Source organism: Oncorhynchus mykiss, chromosome 11 (assembly GCF_013265735.2).
Source record: "Oncorhynchus mykiss isolate Arlee chromosome 11, USDA_OmykA_1.1, whole genome shotgun sequence".
Lineage (NCBI taxonomy): Eukaryota > Metazoa > Chordata > Actinopteri > Salmoniformes > Salmonidae > Oncorhynchus > Oncorhynchus mykiss.
Window position 1 is genome coordinate 59,071,579 of NC_048575.1, and position 21,263 is coordinate 59,092,841.

General features: G+C 41.7%; 1 protein-coding gene and 1 long non-coding RNA gene across 4 annotated transcripts in view; both read left to right on the forward strand.

Moving 5' to 3' along the window:
• Positions 1–2,459: 2,459 nt before the first annotated feature.
• Positions 2,460–7,112, forward strand: LOC110536636. Its single transcript, XR_002475499.2, has 4 exons — positions 2,460–2,587; positions 3,222–3,359; positions 3,567–3,634; positions 5,769–7,112. It is a non-coding gene; the product is annotated as an uncharacterized LOC110536636 (long non-coding RNA).
• A 4,061-nt stretch (positions 7,113–11,173) lies between these two features.
• The window catches only part of LOC110536084 (transcription factor COE2), a 38,145-nt gene continuing 28,055 nt past the window's right edge, over positions 11,174–21,263 (forward strand). Inside the window, exons 1-6 of one of the 3 annotated variants that reach the window (XM_021621626.2) lie at positions 11,174–12,581; positions 15,295–15,451; positions 17,259–17,322; positions 18,441–18,496; positions 18,613–18,686; positions 20,040–20,108. In XM_021621626.2, coding sequence (XP_021477301.1) covers positions 12,448–12,581; positions 15,295–15,451; positions 17,259–17,322; positions 18,441–18,496; positions 18,613–18,686; positions 20,040–20,108 — 554 coding nt within the window. In that variant the 5' untranslated portion in view covers positions 11,174–12,447. The remainder of the gene's footprint in view (positions 12,582–15,294; positions 15,452–17,258; positions 17,323–18,440; positions 18,497–18,612; positions 18,687–20,039; positions 20,109–21,263) is intronic. The other 2 variants (XM_021621627.2, XM_021621628.2) reach the window with 2 other exon arrangements.

Here is a 21,263-nt window from a genome sequence, read left to right on the forward strand (position 1 = left end):
AAGGCAGTTAACCCACTGTTCCTAGGCCGCCATTAAAAATAAGAATTTGTTCTTGTGGAATAAATCAAGGTGTATGCATACTTTCTGAAGGCATTGTAATCATGTAATTCAAATCAAATACCAACTGTTCAATATCTAAATCATATAATTATGCAATTCATATCATATACCTACTGTGTGGATCACATGCTGTCACCACTAACAGTGATGTTCCAGTTCAGAGAAGCATCAAGGGCACAGATCTACAGTCTAGTTCAAGATTGCCAGGGAAACATAGGATGTTATAACACATACATAGGATGTTATAACACAGTGCCAGGATAAAGTGACTAAGGGGGCAGTAGAAATCGCAGTGGGGGCAAACAATTTTGGGGTTCTTGCATTGGAATTACATCAAATTCAGTTTACATATATAATCATCCTCTACCATAATAATCATAAAGTTAAAATGCAGAGATTCCGAGATCATTGAGTGCTTTTGAAGGTTCTGTAGGCTGTCTGTGCTGCGCTGTACAGCATAATGGACAGCCTCCTACAGCAATGCCGTTTAGATGGGCAATTACCCAATTACAAACAGCCTATGTGAATTCAATGCAGCCGTACACACAGCTGTCTTACCAAAATAATGCAAACTAAATGCTGAAAGTAGTAATGCAAACAAACATACTGAATAGCAGTTTGTCTTAGAATACCGACACAACTGTGAATGCGAATGAATGTGAACAGAACAAAACAGTGGTACAAAGTAGGCCTAGTAAACAAAATATCAGATCGATAAAAGTAATGACAATCTATATTTAAGTTAGTTACATTAACAGTAAACAAACGCACTAAACGAAAGGCGAATGGAGATCCAAATAACCAAAACATAGCCTACAGCCTACTACAGTGAGATGCAGCCATGGACAACTGTCTTGCCAAATAAATAGGCCTATACAGGAAACATGGGAAAGTCATGCCACTCATGAGTTCAGCAACACGTTATGATATGGCACATTACACTTCTGCAAATCAAATTCGACCCACTTTATCATTTAAGCAATGCCAACCTACCATAAACACATTTCAAATACATACAGTTCCATCTACAGCAATGAAAACCACTAGGCTACCAAGAAAACCACAATAGAATGCAGTCTATATCTATTTCTATGATGAAACATACAGATATGTAGCATCATTTGTGTTCTTGCATTGGAATTATATACAATTCTGCTTATGTCACGCTATAAGACAAATATAAAAGTTAAAAAATGATGCTTTGACCAAGAAGTGACATGTTCAATGGCATGAAATCTCACTGCGCTCTATCAGCACCATGGACAGTGCAGGTAGCCTGGTGGGTAGGAGAGTTGGGCCAGTAACCGAAAGGTTGCTGGATCGAATCCCCAAGCTTGACAAGGTAAAAATCTGTCGTTCTGCCCTTGACCAAGGCAGTTAGCCCACTGTTCCCCGGGCACCGATGACGTGGATGTCGATTAAGGCAGGCCCCCACACCTCTCTGATTCAGAGGGATTGGGTTAAATGCGGAAGACACATTTCAGTTGAATGCATTCCGTTGTATAATTGACTAGGTATCCCCTTTTCTACACACTAAAGCAAGATTTTGATAAAAACCAACCAGCTAGATTGTTTTAATCTTACCTGTTCAAAAGGGTTGAACCCGTTCAATAGCTAGGCTATCCATACTACCGGAGATTCTTCTTATTCTTTCTCTTTCCATGGCGGATTCCCGGGCACAAATTATGAAACATTTATGAAACAATAGATGTCAAGTCAAAGATACTTGTTTCCCCAATCCATCTGTGGCAAGTTTTTCCCTAAATGTTTATGACAAATCCAGCTCCAGAACCAGCCATAGCCTTAGCCAGCTGTCTACAATTTTGAATATGGTGTAGCAACAAGAGATAACATTAGCTAGCTCGATAAGTTTTGCATGCCAGCTAGCTAAACTGACAGCTTTCAGTGCCCTATTTCTTGTTATTTCTCCACTCCATGTGGAAATCACCATATAGTTCCTACCCACAATTTGTGAATATGTATTACCAGCCTGAGTCATTCTTCAGATGTGGAACCTAAACAATCATTTTTGCTATAGGAAAGGAACTACATCAAAATAGGTTGCCCTCTGGTTGGGGGCCTTTATAGCTAAATTCCTACAATTCTACACATTACTTATGCCTTATGGTATGATATCTGAGTGAGCAAGAATCAATGGGGGGCCCCTGGAGGTCAGGACCCCTGGGCACATGCCCTGCGTGCCCGGTTGGTAGTCGGCCATGATTGCTACCATTTTAGATAGCTGGCTAGATATACTAACTACCAATCAAAATTTTCACATTACTTATTGACCCTTTGTTAAACCCCACCCCAGAATTTTGGCCAACCAATCGCAGTGCTCCAATGGATAGCAACTGTTGTTGAGTCCAACACCTTGGACAAGCTCACGTTTGAAACACATGAAAGCCACTGAGGACATTACAAAAACGTAGAGTTTTCATCCACAAGCTAATTGTTTGAATGGCTAAATAACTGACCAGTGCACCAGGGGTACTTGCTACTGTGATTCCTGAAATGCAGAGCCTAAGTATTTTTCAAATCGAAAATTATACTTTTGTTACATTGTTTGCTAGCTCAGGTGGTTAGCTAGCTCTCATTTTTATTGACGACCCAACGTTGCTAATGCTCTCTCTAGCTAGCTAGTAGCCAGTTAATATTACTTGTTTGTATGTTTGCTAGCTAAGTTAGCCATGTTATGAATACAACTCATCTGCTGTCAACATCAAGATATTATTTGAAAGCACTAGTTAGCTCCAAAAGTGGTTAGTAACTTTGGCTGCATGCTGACAGTGTATTCAGAGCCATTTGGCTGCATGCTGACAGTGCATTCAGAGCCATCCAGTGGCTAGCCACACTGCAACCTTCCTTTTACGAGGTTCCCGTGAAGCAGTTGTAATGACAGTCCATCACAACATAACAGAAAGTCTGCTGATTAGCAACGGGTAGTCTGTGTTTTAATTTAATTGTGTATTAAAAACACAGCTTGAGATCATTGTGAGGGGCTTCCTGTGAAAATGTTGTCCAAGGTCTCAATAGTTGCAACAAGGGGGCGGGGCTTAGCAAAGGGTAAATTGTCAGTCAATTGAGTGACTGACATAACAAGAGAACGACTGTTGATGCACAACCAAATTTCGAAATTGCACTATTCTTACTCTCAACAGCAAGTTGAGAGCCCGACTGACTTCTTAGATCAGGTGCCCCCTAAGCAACCGCTTATGTCGCTAATGCCTGGAGCTGGCCCTGGAAAGGACTCAGCCATGTCTAATTTGCACTGTCATACTTCTGAGTCTTCAGCCATGGTTAGCAAAACCCCTGTTGATAACCATAATTCATGACAATGGTGATGGCAAGTGTTGATCTGAGGCCTTGTGTGACATACAGCTCTCTTTAACTGAGCCTTACGGATGTGTGATTTTTTTTTTGTTCTCATGTGTGAGTTAGAAAGATTATTTGGTCAATATTTACAGGAATACATGATTTCTAACGTAATTTTTCATTGATCACAGTCCAAATACAGATCCCAAATCTGGTAGGACTGGAACAGTAGGACCGAGAAGACCACCAGGACCAGAAGGTGAAATCACCCCCTCCTCCACCATTATTTTTCTCCCCCATATATTTAGTTACTGTCTGTATCATGTCATAAATATTCCACTAGTAAAGTTTGAATGTACAGTAGTCACTCATTAGGCCTGATGTGAGGTGTAAGTGATGAGGGCCCCCAGAACACAACCACTGCTGTGACTAATAGTGTAAAACAAGGAGGTGCATAACCACTGCTGTGACTAATAGTGTACAACAATGAGGTACAGTTGAAGTCGGAAGTTCACATACACCTTAGCCAAATACATTTAATCTCAGTTTTTCACAATTCCTGACATTTAATCCTGACCAATTTATTTTAAGAATGTGAAATGTCAGAATAATAGTAGAGAGAATGATTTATTTCAGCTTTTATTTATTTCATCACAGAAGTTTACATACTCTTAGGTTGGAGTCATTACAACTCGTTTTTCAACCACTCCACAAATTTCTTGTTAACAAACTATAGTTTTGGAAAGTCTGTTAGGACATCTACTTTGTGCATGACACAAGTCATTTTTCCAACAATTGTTTTCAGACAGAATATTTCACTTATAATTCACTGTATCACTATTCCAGTGGGTCAGAAGTTTACATACACTAAATTGACTGTGCCTTTAATCAGCTTGGAAAATTCCAGAAAATTATGTCATGGTTTTAGAAGCTTCTGATAGGCTGACTGACATCATTTGAGTCAATTGGAGGTGTACCTGTGGATGTATTTCAAGGCCTACCTTCAAACTCAGTGCGTCTTTGCTTGACATCATGGGAAAATCAAAATAAATCAGCCAAGACTTCAGAAAAAAAGTTGTAGACCTCCACAAGTCTGTTTCATCCTTGGGACCAATTTCCAAACGCCTGAAGGTACCACGTTCATCTGTACAAACAATAGTACGCAAGTATAAACACCATGGGATCACGCAGCCGTCATACCGCTCAGGAAGGAGACACGTTCTGTCTCCTAGAGATGAACTGACTTTGGTTCAAAAAGTGCAAATCAATCCCAAAACAACAGCAAAGGACCTTGTGAAGATGCTGTAGGAAACAGGTTCAAAATTATCTATATCCACAATTAAACGAGTCCAATATCGACATAACCTGAAAGGCCGCTCAGCAAGGAAGAAGCCACTGCTCCAAAACCGACATTTAAAAAAACACCACGGTTTACAACTGCACACGAGGACAAATATTGTACTTTTTGGAGAAATGTCCTCTGGTTTGATGAAATAAAAATATAACTGTTTGGCCATAATGACCATCCTTATGTTTGGGGGGAAAAGGGGGAGGCTTGCAAGCCAAAGAACACCATCCCAACCGTGAAGCACAGAGGTGGCAGCATCATGTTTTGGGGGTGCTTTGCTGCAGTAGGGACTGGTGCACTTCACAAAATAGATGGCATCATGAGGAGGAAAATTATGTGGATATATTGAAGCAACATCTCAAGACATCAGTCAGGAAGTTAAATGGGTCTGTCAAATGGACAATGACCCCAAGCATACTTCCAAAGTTGTGGCAAAATGGCTTAAGGACAACAATGTCAAGGTATTGGAGTGCCTATCACAAAGCCCTGACCTCAATCCTATAGAAAATGTGTGAGCAGAACTGAAAAAGCGTGTGGGAGCAAGGAGGCCTACAAACCTGACTCAGTTACACCAGCTCTGTCAGGAGGAATGGGCCAAAATTCACCCAACTTATTGTGGGAAGCTTGTGGAAGGCTACCCGAAGCGTTTGACCCTAGTTAAACAATTTAAATGCAATGCTACCAAATACTAATTGAGTGTATGTAAACTTCTGACCACTGGGAGTGTGATGAAATAAATGAAAGCTGAAATAAATCATTCTCTCTGCTATTATTCTGACATTTCACATTCTTAAAATTAAGTGGTGATCCTAACTGACCTAAGACAGGGATTTTTTATTAGGATTAAATGTCAGGAATTGTGAAACATTTAGTTTAAATGTATTTGGCTAAGGTTTATGTAAACTACTGTCTTCAACTGTACATAACCACTGCTGTGACTAATAGTGTATAACAAGAAGGTACATAACCACTAGTATGACTAATGGTGTATGTTGCAGTGTTGACATCATTTCTAAACTTGCTCTCTCTCACTCATGGTCGCAAGGGCCAAGTGGTTTCTGTGGCATCGCCACAAAATCTGCCATGCGGCTGGGCTACAACTACCCCCGAACCATGCCACCCCATATAATTCCGTGAGGTCATGGACAGAACAAAGTTTGAGTTTCATTGCATCATATACCAGAATGTGGGCAACATGGAACTGCTGAAAAAACGGCCAGATGGTGCTGCCCTCCTTCACCACCCAGCAGAATGGCTACATCACAGCCACAGGAGGCACACCGCTGCAGGTCAAAAAGGGGGGTGAGATCTGCCTGTCAGCTAACTATGGTGGCAACGGCATGACCTCTGACAGCTTCTCTCAGGGCACCTGATCTTCACTGTCTGGAGCCCATTCTGACCTGGACACTGATCCCAAAACACAACCACTCTGACACACAGGTTAGAACTAAGCTAAGGTTCTGTATTTTAAAAGAGAGATATTTTATTTTTCTTTCAAAAGACTCTTTTAACTAATGTTAATCTTTATCACATATACAATGAAAAGAGAGGTCAATTGACTGTTTTGTTATATTTGCACTGAAGTTTGTTATACTTGCACATGAGTGGGAGAGTCATTGCATGCCACATGTGTCTCTCTTTCTCTTTCCTCTATCTTTCACGTTTTTTCACCAAACCAACACCAATGCCTAAACAGTGTATCTGTGTGTTGACCCAATCCCTCTACCCCCCCAAACCCAATTATTGTTGTTAGATTAAATTAATCTTACCACATCAGGGAAATGCAATGTGATAACTTTTTGATTGTTAATTGCATTATTTCTTCTAATTATTGGTATGTGTTTTCCTTCTTATGAACTTTAAGGCTAATTAAATTATATAGTTTAGGTCTTGCACATAAAACACATAGGAACAAAATCTAACTTAATATGTGCTAATTATGAGTTTTTGGGTGATGGTGAAATTATGACAAATAAGAACAAACTCAAAACTATGCTCAGGGAGCCTACCTGCTGCATTGGGTCGGGCAAACCATTGAATTCTAAAGCTAAAGACTGAATATTTATGTAGTAAACTTCAGATGTAAATTATTATAAAGAAAATACTTTAAAACTAGATGTTGTATTTTCACATATACCGGATAGGTGCAGTGAAATGTATTGTTTTACAAGATCAGCCATAGTAATACGGTGCCCCAGAAGCAAATTAGGGTTAAGTGCCTTGCTAAGGGGCACAGCAACACATTTTTTCAACTTGTCGGCTTGGCCCTTCAAATCTGTTTTTGATAAACAATTATATTCTGACTGTTTCATCTTTCGAAAAAATGAATACAAATAAATACAACAATAAAATAACTCATGCACATACTCTGTGCTTTCTGTCACCTCAAGTCAAGACTTGCCCTCACATTTTTGGAGTAGCGAGACACAGCACAGCACAGCATGCACTTCACGCTCAACCAAAGGGGGGCGTGAAGGTTCCACCTCTGCTCGCGCACTTTTCCTCATGTGGAAGATGAGTATAGGGCTTTTCACAAAATACGAACATTTTCATGACAAAAATTAATAAACGATCATATCATCATACCAATCCCTATGATTCAAATCACATGCACGTTATACTTTTATTATTATTTTTTTTGCTTTTGCTCATTGAGCTACAGATTTCACTTATGGGGCACGGTTGAGTGCAATAGGCCTAAAAATGTGCAAAAAATAAACCAACTTCTTACCCTTGGATGCCCAGATATTTGCCTATAAGCAATAGTGTGTTGGTTATCGCACATGTAATTAATAATCTATATACACTGACTGTACAAAACATTAGGAACACCTTCCTAAATTTTAATTGCACCCCCATTTGCCCTCACAACAGCCTCAAATCATCGGGGCATGGACTCTACAACGTGTTAAAATCGTTTGACAGGGATGTTGGCCCATGTTGACTCCAAGGCTTTCCACAGTCATGTTAAGTTGGCTGCATGCCCTTTGGGTGGTGGACCATTCTTGATACACAAGGGAAACTGTTGAGAGTGAAAACCCCAGCATACTTGCAGTTCTTGACACACTCAAACCGGTGAGCCTTGCACCTATTACCATACCCCGTTCAAAGGCACTTTTGTCTTGCCCGTTCATAATCCATGTCTCAATTGTCTCAAGTCTTAAAAACCCTTCTTTAACCTGTCTCCTCCCCTTCATCTACACTGATTGAAGTGGATTTAACAAGTGACATCAATAAGGGATCATAGCTTTCAACTGGATTCATCTGGTCAGTCTGTCATGGATAGAGTAGGTGTTCCTAATGTTTTGTACACTCAGTCTACGTAAGAGTCAAGAATGTGCAAAAAAAAAAATGTTGTGCATAGGGAAAAATTGTAACAAAAATATTGTCTATATACATAAAACTACTATGGACAGGCTATAAGCTATATGGAAAACAGACAACTTTAACATTTTGTCAACTTTTACAGGCCTATTAATGTTATAACCAATCATTATTAAAGCAAACTAACATTTTTCGTAAACATTTTCATTAACAAAAACGTTTTATTACTGAAGATAATGATTTAGAAAAACAATAGGCCTACAATAATACAGGCAGAGGATGACAGACGATGTGGTTTGACTGCGCACCATTTTAATTGTTGTTGTATATTTTCCCCGGGGACTGACCTTACTTAAATAAGTAAACAAATAAATGAGCGCAATATATAGGCTAGCATCGATACAGACGTGGTGGGCCGCATTATCCCATTGTTCTCACCGGAGTGGAATGAGCGGACGGGAACCAGCTGCTGCGTCCCGGGCCATCCCCCACACGCCCCTGTGACCTCCTAGGACTTGAGTGCCATCCACAGAGAGTGGCGCTGGTAGGCTACTCCCCTGGGAGCGAGGGAATGCTTGTAGAGGGAGAGTGGCACACCGTACTCGATTGTTCGCTCTAGCAGTCACTGATTCCTCGTTCCACCCCCCATAAACACGCGCGGATGACAGTCTCCGTGGCTTACATTGATTAGACAGCCGTTTGTCTCGCTCAAGGTGGTTTGAATATTTTTGCTAAAATATCACAGCCAACAAATTAATTTTTCTTTCGATGTGGCTACATGGCTAGATCTACCCATCTGTAAAGCATTTTTGTAAGGCAACCCAGCATTTTTTAGAGTGCACTAACGTTACAATTACTGCTAGGCTAGTTCGCTGTCATTTAGAACTGACAAAAATTGTGTTGGCATGAGTCCCGTTTGTCTAGCCACCCTCTCCGTGCACAATGCTCCTTGACTTGTGAATGGAAGAGCAAACACACCAACGCCTACATTGAGGAAGTTCTGATTCATTCAAGGCTTCTGAGGAGTCTACTGTTTTAGGCCAACAGTCCTCCTCCATTAGTCCTCAAGTCAAGAAAGTCTCTCTCATGCCAGTAGATGACTCCTTTCACCCGAGAGGAAATGGGTAGCCTACATAAAGCAGGTGGGCTACAGTTCACAATAAGTAGACCTAGACAGAATGCCAAAATACTTGTAAAAGCAAGTGCGGTTATTTTAGTGATGGTGCTATGTCATCTCGGTGTAGGCATACGGCTGTTTTTTTGTAAAGTAGTGTGGAGGAATTCCCAAGATGTGTATTACTTCCTTCAGCATCTGTAGTTATTTAATGGTTTCTGGTTAAGCAGAGCTGTCAATCAAACAAGTCGGGATGCGGGGAAGAAGAGTGTGGAACGAACACGGGAGGGGGCGGAGATTCAGTGGCAAGGATTCCGCAAGACTGTTCTTATAATTGGGGAACATCTGACTCTGTTGCGCGCTGGCAGATGGTCGGTTGAGGCGGGATCGAAGGAGGGAGATTTACGTTCATTGTTCAGGCGCTGGAGCTCAGTCCAGAGACAATAGCCTCCGCAAGGAGCAAGGGATGTAAAAACTTTTCTTTTCAGATTCAGAAAGATGGATAAAGAAAGCAACGGAAATTAATTTTTTTAATCTGGAAATTAAAACGCATAAAAACGTTTGCCAGCTCATCGAGCACATCTGTCAGGCCTATAGAAACATGCAGTTTGTCAGCAATTGTAATGTAAATCATGCAAATAACCTCAGTAAAACGCACTATACACACCTGGCCAGTGTTTATTGCAGACAGACAAACTACAAACGCAACGGTTTTTCTGCACAGGTTCTTCAGTGACATGACATCCTCATGGGAACGGATGAGGTCTAACTTTCCAACTGCAGAATATTTTTGATAATAAGGTTGAACGTATTTACAACTCAAATTTTGTTAAGTGAATTAAACATGGGTTCATATCATATTTATATCAGCATGATATCTGATTCCGCTATTATGGAACATTTTGGAATGTGCAGAAAATAAATATTGATTATCTATTTTGAACGATAGCCTTTCCAATGTACACATACAACCACATTATTTTGCATGGATGTTTTGTCATTGCATTGGCTGTTGTTATAATGCATATCATTATTTATCATGTGTTAATTTGAAACGTATCAAACATATATCTGTACCATTTTAGACAGAACTTCCAATCATGTTGCCTCAGACTCACAGCACTGCCTTGGATGAGCAGCACAAACGTATGCAGTGAAGAATAATAGACCAACCAGACTACAATTGTTTAGCACGATGCCACTGATATCCTTAGTCGAACCACAGCTTTCAATCACTGCGCATTGTTCGTGTCAGACAGAGCGCGAGAGCGTGGCTGGTTGAATAGGCAACGCGCCTGCCGGGTGCGCTCTTGTGTTTAGTGATGACTCGACTGAAAAGGCCAAATAAGATTTTCAGGATGGTTACTTTATACTTTTAATCCAGTTATCCTATTAAAATACAATTAGCAATATAATGCCTAACGCAAGAAATATAACTGAAACTTTTGCCAAATTTTGAATAGCAAACTAAATAGACCAATAGTTTTGTTGGAAATGCAATATGTGTAAAGAATAATATTACATTTGACCTTTTTTAAGTAGCCTAGACTTAAATGCTCAAAGTGTAGGCTTAGTTGCTTTCATATTTCAAATTGACCTTTTTCAAAGGGAATGTACAATATAGCAGCGAAGATGAATAGACCAACCAGACTACAATTGTTTGTGCACGACACTGATATCCTTAGTCGAATCACAGCTTTCAATCACTGCGCATTGTTCAGGGAGAGCAGACAGAGCGCGAGAGCGTGGCTGGTTGAATAGGCAACGCGCCTGCCGGGTGCGCTCTTGTGTTTAGTGATGACTCGACTGAAAACGCCAAATAAGATATTCAGGATGGTTACTTTATACTTTTAATCCAGTTATCCTATTAAAATACAATTAGCAATAGAATGCCTAACGCAAGAAATATAACTGAAACGTGAGCCAAATTTTGAATAGCAAACTAAATAGGCCAATGGTTTTGCTGGAAATGCAATATGTGTAAACAATAATATTACATTTTAAATGTTTTAAGTAGCCTAGACTTAAATACTAAAGAAACTTTAGAAAAATGTGCTACAACGTGTTAGTTGTCTTTTTTCAGAACTTTCATATTTCAAAATGACCTTTTTCATTTTGTTATTTCTGTTATTTCTTTCGTTTTGCATGAATTTGCTGACTTAACTTATTTATTTTCTCACATGGTAATTGCGTGCATGCAACACTGACAAATCGTCAATAAATCGAAAAATAAGTAATAAATATATTAGGTGATTCTTATCAATGGCTGAATTAGTTAGTCACTGCAGTAAATAACTTAGTCCCAATATGAACGCCTATTGTGTTCACTGAAATTATCCATTTTTGATTTCAACATTGAAGAATAATTTGTTGAAACACAAAATCAAGCAATGAATATAATGTAGCCTGATAGTTCGATAGTCAACAAATAATAAAGCTCCATTGTATGAATTAATAGTTTAACCAAATTGATAAAAGTAATACATAAACAAAACTATATTTAGTGACATGTCATATTCTTATTTGTATAATCAATTAGCCTAAACAGCTGAATTGTTGTTTATATTATCCCACCTGCAATCCGAAGCAGTCTTTGGTAGGACTTCACTAGAGAAAAGTTTGATGAAACATGAGAGCTATAGGCTAGCTGGATGCTGAAATTGGTATAAGTCCAACTAACGGAGGCATTTTACACCAATGAGAGCATCAATTTCAACAATCGGTCCCCCATAAGGCAGTGTAGCCCCTCCTCCAGACCCTATCCCGGCAGAGGAAGTCATTCATGCTCCAGGACAGTGAAACGTTATTGCCAGCCCTTCGGCCTATAGATTCAAAGAGCAAAAGGTCTCTGTCTACTCTGTTTGAGAAAGATTCTTTCACCTGTGATTTTAGGACTTTCGTGTGGAAGTGTGTGCATGCATATCTGTGGTGTGCATATCTACGGTGTGCATGAGCTTGTCGAGGAGTGCTTGCGTGTCCACCAAACAGGTGATCCTTGTTTATGTTCGAACCGACGTTGGACGTTACCGATCCCCTGCTCTTGGACAATGATTGCAGTCCAACAGAAGATACATCATCTATTGCCTGTTTTCCTTCATGAGCACGTTTGAAGACAAGCAGTATTATTTACTTTGGGCAGCTAAGCCTCAGTCATCTTCCAAGTGTTCGATAGCACAGTATCCTGGAACTGACCTTCCAGTTCTAGTTTCCCAAAGTCATATCGCTCTCTTGTTTACTCTGAATTTCTCCAAAGAAATAAAAGAACAGCATTTGGTTTGTGTTTTAAATGTACGGGATCCAGGAGCATCTCATAAGAGACGTCAGCGGATTAAAAGAAAGAACTCTGGGAGAGGAGATGGATCCGGTCCGGTCCTGGGTGCGTAATGTCGGTGTTGTCGATGCTAACGTAGCGGCGCAAAGGTACAGTATACCTTCATGTTCTCAAGTCCTTTGTGGTATTTTGACGATATTAACGAGTCAATCTGTCTTATTGGCAACACAACATAAAACACTACTACGGACCTATAAGAAGTGAATTAGACCTCTTTAAGCATGCACGAGGAGTCGATGTAGGCTATTATGTAGGTAGTTTGTCTCACTTCAATATCCAAAAGCATATTATGCTAGGGAAATAATTAATACAAGTACATGACAAATAACCTATGTGCACAGATCACCATAACATAGCCCAGAAGTGACCGGTGGTGCCAAGCGGTCAAATATAACGTATTTTTGTTGATTATGCTCATGCCTCTTGTTTGATACTCATTGACCTCAAACTTCTCCAGACTTGGGATGAAACGAAAAAGCAACAGGTTGTCTTTGGGAGTTAATGGCCGGCGGTAAAGAATGACAAATGTAGAAAAATAGATATCGAGCATCCCTGGCTTTGTGTGAGAGTGCGGCTTGTACGGGGTACGCGCTGTCAATAGCTAGGGGTGTCACGAGCATGAAAGGGATAGGGATAAAACAAAACAATTAAACAAAAAAGCATTCTGTCACGAAAGCGAGCGCCCGGAATAATGTTATTTTAGTGAGGCTCACACCTCTTGGCTATTGATTTGTATGAAGCGCATGAAACGCTTTTAACAGTTCGAGTCTGTAAATGTATCCATGTTGAATTATTCACTTATTTTATATCTCCATCCAGTTCTCTGATCACCATAGTTTAGGCCTATATCCAATAGGCTAATTACGATCTAAGTTGATAATAATAATAACCCAATAATAATAACAATACAATTATATTGGTGACAAATTCATATTTATATTGTCATCCCTTTCCCCAAAAGAAAGAGCTTGGAGAAAAATCTAAATGTATTTTGATGTTACCATTATATTATGCATTGAACATTTTTGCTCAGTGCTTTTCATACTGGTTTAAAAGTAACTTTGTGAATTCTTCATGTTAAAATACTCCAGTACATATACAGTCTGTTATGATAGCCTTGGTATAAATTAGCCTTAGAATACTCCAGTACATGTACAGGCTATTATGATAGCCTTGGTATAAATTAGCCTATGTTTATATTATTCACAGGAGAACATGCAAAACAGTAAGCATGCAGACAAGGTAGCCTGACATTAATGTCAAAGGTGTATTGTCCAAAATAAACAGATGTTTGGTGCTAGGACAAACTTGTAACACATCTCTGTTATTTGGTGTGTTCGGTTAAGGTTATGACTGACTTTGCAAATGTGCGTTAACAGTCTTTTCATATTTTATATACATTTTTTTTGCAAACGAAACACGTCTCGAGTCATTTGTTGTTTGAAGGCCTTTATCACATCATGAGTATCTACTTTCATAATAGGCTACTCACTAAATATGGTAACTTTACCTAAAATGTATCTGATAGTTATTTGGCATGTGCATTTCTAAATCAAACCTATGTTGTACAGCTATAACTACGTAACACAGTTCAGACGTGTTCTATCAGTGTTTATTTGGTGGGAGTCCGTTTGAAATCGGTTAAATGAACGGTGGTACAGGCCCGCGCTTGAGTATTGAGTTGGCCTATAGGCTAGGATCCACCTATCAACCTAACCTATTATTCTCATCCTGTAGGAAAATTATCATTTGCGTATTCTGCTAGATCTACATTATGCATGCGAAAAAAATGTAGGCAGCGCACAATTATCCAATCAAAGCAAATGTTAATTTGTCAGACTTTGAAACTTTTAGTCCTTGGACTTTTCAAAGGTCAAGAGCATGAAGGTCAGCATGAATTCCAAAATAACTTTCACAGTATATTAAAAAAAAAAATATCTGAAAGAAAGAAAACCTTTAAGGTTTGGAACTTTATATTGTGCAGCGTCAACAAAAAACAGCCTTGGTGTCATCTAGTGTAAGAGGCGAAGCATCAATAAACAACCAGTGTTAATTAAGCTGCAGGCATCCACGTTTGGGGCAAGTCAAACTTTGACCCACCCATTAATGATAAAAACACACTGAGAGGAGTGTTAGGATATTTTTGGACTTCCTTTCATTCCACCATCGATCATCTGTGATTTCCTAGATAGGTCATAAATAGAAAGTTACAGTCATTGAACCCAATGTTTTAAAACGTTTTGAAAGGCGTTGAATTGTTGCTAACAAATCATCTAAATTTAAACTCGTGAAAATTAAGCATCAACCAAGAATACAGTTAGACTACAGTAATAGGCTATTTATTTATTTTAATATGAATTAAGCATATTAATCATGTAGGCTCAAATTCATCCCGTTTTTTCCACAGTGTTTGTTCAGTGAGTATTTTTCAAAACGAATTTCCTCCATATTGCCATTTCTGCCCAATTCCTGTTGCAATAGTTGTTGAATCTAGAAATGAAAAAACATAAAGATCAGGAAGCATAGGAAAGATGTTCCTTTCAATAGTAGTTATAATCACTACAGACTTCTTTTCCTTTCATAATTTACTTTTCTCTGCAAATAAATGTATTGTTCATTAGACCTGTATTAGCTCAAAGTCTAAACTCAATAACCCTATAATTATTATGTTGTAGCCTATACAGTTGAACTTATTAAACAGTGATTGCAGTTGTAAGAGTTTTTGTTATGGGTGCCTGAGGATTGTGATGTAATGTGAAGGGATTTCACTCTCCTAATTTCCCTCTCCTCTCCTCTCCACAGTGGTGTAGCTCTCTCCAGGGCCCACTTTGAGAAGCAGCCCCCCTCTAACCTGCGCAAGTCCAACTTCTTCCACTTCGTCCTGGCACTCTATGACAGACACGGACAGCCTGTAGAGGTGGAGAGGACTTCCTTCGTGGACTTTGTGGAGCACGACAAGGTGTGTGTGTTTGTTTGTTTTAGTTTATTGAGTGTGTGAGTATATTTGAGAATAATATGTATTTCTCTTTATTATGCATGTCCGCTTTGTCTATTGTTTACCAGAAATACTTTAAAAAAAAGTTGGTAGCTATTACAGCAGTACTATCCAGCAAAGCTTTAAGCTGATCACATTTGTACAACCCGTAGCAGGACATTTCTGTGCAGCCAGTAGTCTACATCCAGGCTTTTAACTTGACCTTCCACATCCCCTATAAAGCTGAGCATAATGAACAGCTGACAGCTCAATGTAACACAAGCCTCACTCCCAATAAGCTGAGCTGATGATGAGCGATTGAAAAAGAATACCTAATGACTAATTAGCAGCCTTCCTCATTAGTGGGACATCACTACTTTTAAAAATGCAAATTACGCTTGCCTCTGTTAAGTTATACCATGTACACATCATCAAAGTCTCTTTTCCTCACACTCCCATGTACTAAATACTGCTGAGGGGAAGAAGTAAATTCCTCAGGTCAGACATGGGGCCAAAAGAAGGAGAGGAAGAGGTGCAGAGTGGCACTCAGATCAAGAGAGAGAGAGAGAGAGAGAGAGGGGGAGAGAGAAAGAGAGAGAGTTTAGAGAGAACCAGAGAGACAGGGCAGGGGAGGGGTACACTGCCCATGGTGGGAGCCTTGTGCCCAGTGTTGATGGATGGTTTTGCCTTGTGGTTAAACTTGAGCTGTGAGTGTGGGGCTTGTGGTCCAAACTGGTAACAGCTCTTCCCTCAGAGAGAGGATAGGGCACTGTCCTGTCAACAGAAGTTAAAACACTGTTTTGTTTTACTGAGAGTGTGAGAGGGAGGGAGACATGGAGGGAGGGCGAGAGGGAGGGAGGGCTCCACTCTGGGCATCAGTGCTAATGCCAGGGCTGAGGGCTGTCAGTGTTTCTCCTAACGCCACACACACAGCCAGGGCGAGGCAGAGTGATATGACGGCTGCAGAGGAGTTCATTTTCTGCATGGTTAACCTGGCATCTGGTTTTGTTTTGTTGTTATTCAGAGGTGGAAGGGTGATAAGGGGAAATAAATGTTCCTCTGTGTATATGAACACACCATTATATTCCAGTCTCTACTGTATCTCCACTGTCGATTTCTCTCTTTCTCACTTTTACTCATCTCTTTTAATCTGTCCACTGTTTTCCTTCTTCTCTTATCTCTCTTACTTTCTCCCCATCTCTGTATTCCTCTTTCTGCTCAGAGATGCCGGCTCCCTGGGTTATTGGACCAAAGAGCATTCCTTTGAGACCAGTTAGGGATAGACTAGGAAAGGGAGAGAAAGAGAGGGATAAAATGAAAGAGAGTGGTGTAGAGCCAGGGGGAAGAAGGGATGGAGGAAGGGAAGTTTCTCCTTCAAGGTCGACTGCACTGAAAGAGTTTCCACTCATTGAAGCACACACGCACAAAGGCACACAGACACAGACACTCAAAGACATGCAGACCTATACGTATGCACACATGAGCTTGTGTGGACATTAACTGTTGCATACATGCTCCTTTGTACACTGTTGTATGTGATCATAAGAATCCCATAGCTTTAGGATTTCACATCAGACATGTGGCAGTTCAACTTCTAAAAAGAGGAGCCAACTCAAGGTTAAGGACCTTGTTCTGGAGCCCAGTGTAGGGTCCCGTCTACAGGGTAGGGATCCCTCTGATCCCACACCAGTCCCAGGGATGAAGTGAGCTTAACTGTGCTTAACTGTAACCCCACCGCGCTATAACTGCATGACTGCATTGTGTGTTTGTCTGTTTGTCGTCTCCTTCCAAGGAGCAGACGGGAGAAAAAACCAACAACGGCACGCACTACAAGCTGCAGCTCCTCTACAGCAATGGTGAGTACACCAGCCCTCCTGGAATCACATGAGGAGCAGCATGTCCCATTCATGTCACTGTGAGAACTTGGGCATTCAGGAGTTGATATGGTCTGTGTGGTTTCATGTCTCTTGATTCTTTGTCCCGGAGACATTTTAGTGTTTGACCACTTTAGAGTGGGAGGAGAAACAGGTTGTCCTGAGCCAGACCACTGACCAAACACCATTATGCATCTCAATGGTCTGGCCATGGAATGGACATGATATGGACATTTGTTCCAAATATAAGAGGAAAATCCCACTTTCCCCCAACCCCCCACTCCCAGTACTCTTCTACCTACCTCTTCCTCTGCCTCTCATCCGACCTCACCCCTCTCCTAAATATCTATCCATTCATCCAATCACTGAGTTATTTAGCCCCAGATTTAGTTGTGTGTGAAGCTGCTCCAGGCCCCATAAACAGGGAAATGAGGTACACGGTGCCCCCCATGGTGTTACAACATCAGATAAGGGATGTGCACAGAGATTTTGGTTCCCATGAGCCTCCACTGCCCCTACTCTGCCATCCCTGTGGCACCCATGGGAGAGGAGATGAAAGACATGTAGCAGAAAGACCCCGACCATACACACTCATATACATGCACACACACACGCCTGGCTCTGCACCCTCCCTTCCCCCCCCACTTCCCTCTAGTGATATCAAAGCCCCCCCGATTGAGACTTTGATGAGGGGAACCCGTTTTAAAAGCAATACTCTGCATAGTAGGCTCCATAAAACAAAACCTTGGATAACATGCTGCTCTTCAGAGGCAATTCATTACATCAACGTCGTTTCTCTGTCCTGTGTGATTCTCAGCAGCCTACAAGGAAGTAAAACCAGTGTGTTTGAAGCGCCCAGAGACCAAAGGTTCAGGTGTTTTCTAAAAGCATGCTGGGAGGTTCTCTGTGTCAGATCCCAGAGCTCCTAAAGCCCTCAATTGATCCTGATCTGAACTGTATGGATGACCCAGGAAATGGCCATTATGGGAATCATATCAATGTCCAGTCTAAAACACTCATATCCCATGCCTTCAGGATTAGGTTGTCTTTGTGAGGTTAGTTTAGATTCCTCTAATGACCGTGTTTATGTCTGTGTACAGGGGTTCGTACAGAACAGGATCTTTATGCACGACTTATTGACTCCGTCACTAAACAGGTAAGGAACCCTGTTTTCCCTGACTGGATTTAGCCTGCTGTGCAGCTCATGCTTACAGCTTGATTGATTACACATGAAATCAAATGCCCCCATCACCCATGCTCCCTCTCTCTCAGCCCATATCATATGAGGGACAGAACAAGAATCCTGAAATGTGCCGGGTTTTGCTCACTCACGAGGTTATGTGCAGGTGAGTCATATACGCATGCGCGCACACACACACACACACACACACACACACACACACACACACACGCACACACACACACACACACACACACACACACACACACACACACACACACACACACACACACACACACACACACACATCCTTAAAAATGTATTTGGGTTTTGTTTTGATGTGTCTGAAATGTGGTATGCCATTTGGAAATAAGACTGGGTCTGAAATGAAAGTATAGCCAGTCCGTCATCAGGCTTGTTACAGTGTGAGCCCCCTGCTGCTTTCCAGCTCCTGTTTCTCTCTGGAGCCTCCCTCACAGATAAACAGGGGAAGACGGGGCTTCTTCCCCATGCATGCAGTGTTTTTGGAGGTATGGAGCAGTGGAGGCTGTTGAGGGGGAGGATGGCTCATAATAATGGCTGGAATGGAGTAAATGGAATGACATGTGTTTGATGTATTTGATACCATTCCAGTTATTCCACTCCAGCCATTACCATGAGCCCATCTTCCCCAATTAAAGTTCCACCAACCTACTGTGGTAAGCAGGTAGGAAGAGAAGGACACAGTGAGAGAGAGGTAGTGTTGGTGTAGTGGGGCAGTGGCACAGGGTTTGAGGGCAGGAGGGGGAATGAGAGGGGGGTTGGGCAGGGGGAGAGGGGCTAAGACTGAGTGGGCTTTGCCATTGTGTAGCCAGCAGATGCCCGAATGTAACTCACAGCTGGCTAATAACAGAGCCAGGGAGGCAGAGGGCAAGCGTCACAGCTGGGGAGTGAGGCCGCCTGACAGGGGGGCGGAGGGAGGGTGGAAGGGGGCAGGGCAGGGCCAAGCTGGGACACGAGAGGGGTGAGGTATAGGGGTGGCAGATGGTTAGGGGAGGGGACACTTTTGTTATGCAGCGGAGGGGACTTGTAGGGGGGGGCAGGCTCCACAGACAGGACTGCTGACGAATTGTAGGATGCTGTGTGGGTGTGTTGATGTGTTTGTCTGTGTGATGGGGTGTGTTGATGTGTTTGTCTGTGTGATGGGGTGTGTTGATGTGTTTGTCTGTGTGATGGGGTGTGTTGATGTGTTTGTCTGTGTGATGGGGTGGGGGTTCTCTTTGATTTTGAAATCCATGTGACAGATTGCCAGGCTGGCTTTTCACTTTTGAATGGTCTCTCCCTGTTTGTATGATACCTTTTCTTCCCCTTTCTTTTATTTTCACCTCCTCTCCTTTGGCACTTTTTGTTTCCCTGGATCTGTGCAGTCTGCAGTGCAGTCTGGGACAGTGGTCGGGCCAGAGGAAAGATTTGTCCTGTCATGCTGGTTTGTTTCACTCACTGTGTTGTTGTGTTTTCTGTTTGTTATTTTGGAACACAGTCGCTGTTGTGAGAAGAAAAGCTGTGGAAACCGCAACGAGACGCCCTCTGACCCGGTCATCATTGACAGGTAACGGCACCTGTCACTCACTCACACTAACCAGACAACGTCAAACAGCCCAACTGAGCCTATGTTCTACTGTCTCCCTCTCAACTGTCCCTCTCATGCCTTTAAGATGTCCATTGTCCAGACATGCTCAGATGCAGAAATACTCACACAAACATTAATTTTGATAGAGCGAGCGAGAGAGACAGAGAGAGAGAGAGCGAGAGAGACAGAGAGAGAGAGGGGGGCAGAGAGAGAGAGAGAGAGAGAGAGAGAGAGAGAGAGAGAGAGAGAGAGCGAGAGAGAGAGAGAGAGAGAGAGAGAGAGAGAGAGAGAGAGAGAGAGAGAGAGAGAGAGAGAGAGAGAGAGAGAGAGAGAGAGAGAGAGAGAGAGAGAGAGAGAGAGAGAGAGAGAGAGAGAGAGAGAGAGAGAGGCAGAGACCCATGTGGTTCCTGTGATGAGACCTCACAAATCAGCCGTTTCTTTTATGGCCAGTAAAAACAGAGGAGAGGGAGGGTTAGTGAGGGCAACGGGAGAGGAGGAGGGGGCAGGGGTAGGGTGTAGATGTGTAGGGGTGGTGGCAAGGTGCATACATGTCTGCATATTAAATGTGTGGGTGAGTAGGTACAGTCCGTGTGTGTGTGTATATATATTTAAGAGCTTTCCTCTAGGTCTGTTGCTGTGCCAGATCCCTGTAACAGAGCGTACCTACCCTATGAGTGTTTATGGCACTGAGGCATGCGTCTGTGGTAATTAGTGTCTCTGCAGTATACCTGTCGGTGCTAATGTAAGCATCTGTGTTTGTTAGTGACTGTGCTCACATACTGTATCTGTCTGTCTGTCTGTCTGTCTGTCTATTCGCTTGTCTCCTTTGCTCTGGTTGGTCAGCACACAGAACACTTACACTTAGTCCACATGGTCCTACTAAAAATACCTCCTCTGTACACAGTCCTAACTCCTGCCAAATATATGAATACAAAAATATTCCTATCAGAATCATGAAGAGTTAGGGTCTATCGTGCAATGTGAGGGTTATGTATTGTCTGTAGATTCCCTACCTGACAGTCAGTTATCAGGCTTTAGGGAGACGGAGCATTACCTTAATGGACATGTGTGAGGATTTCCAGGTCCCAGGGATTTTGGAAGTCACACCGTATCTGCCTGATATCAGCTGCTGTG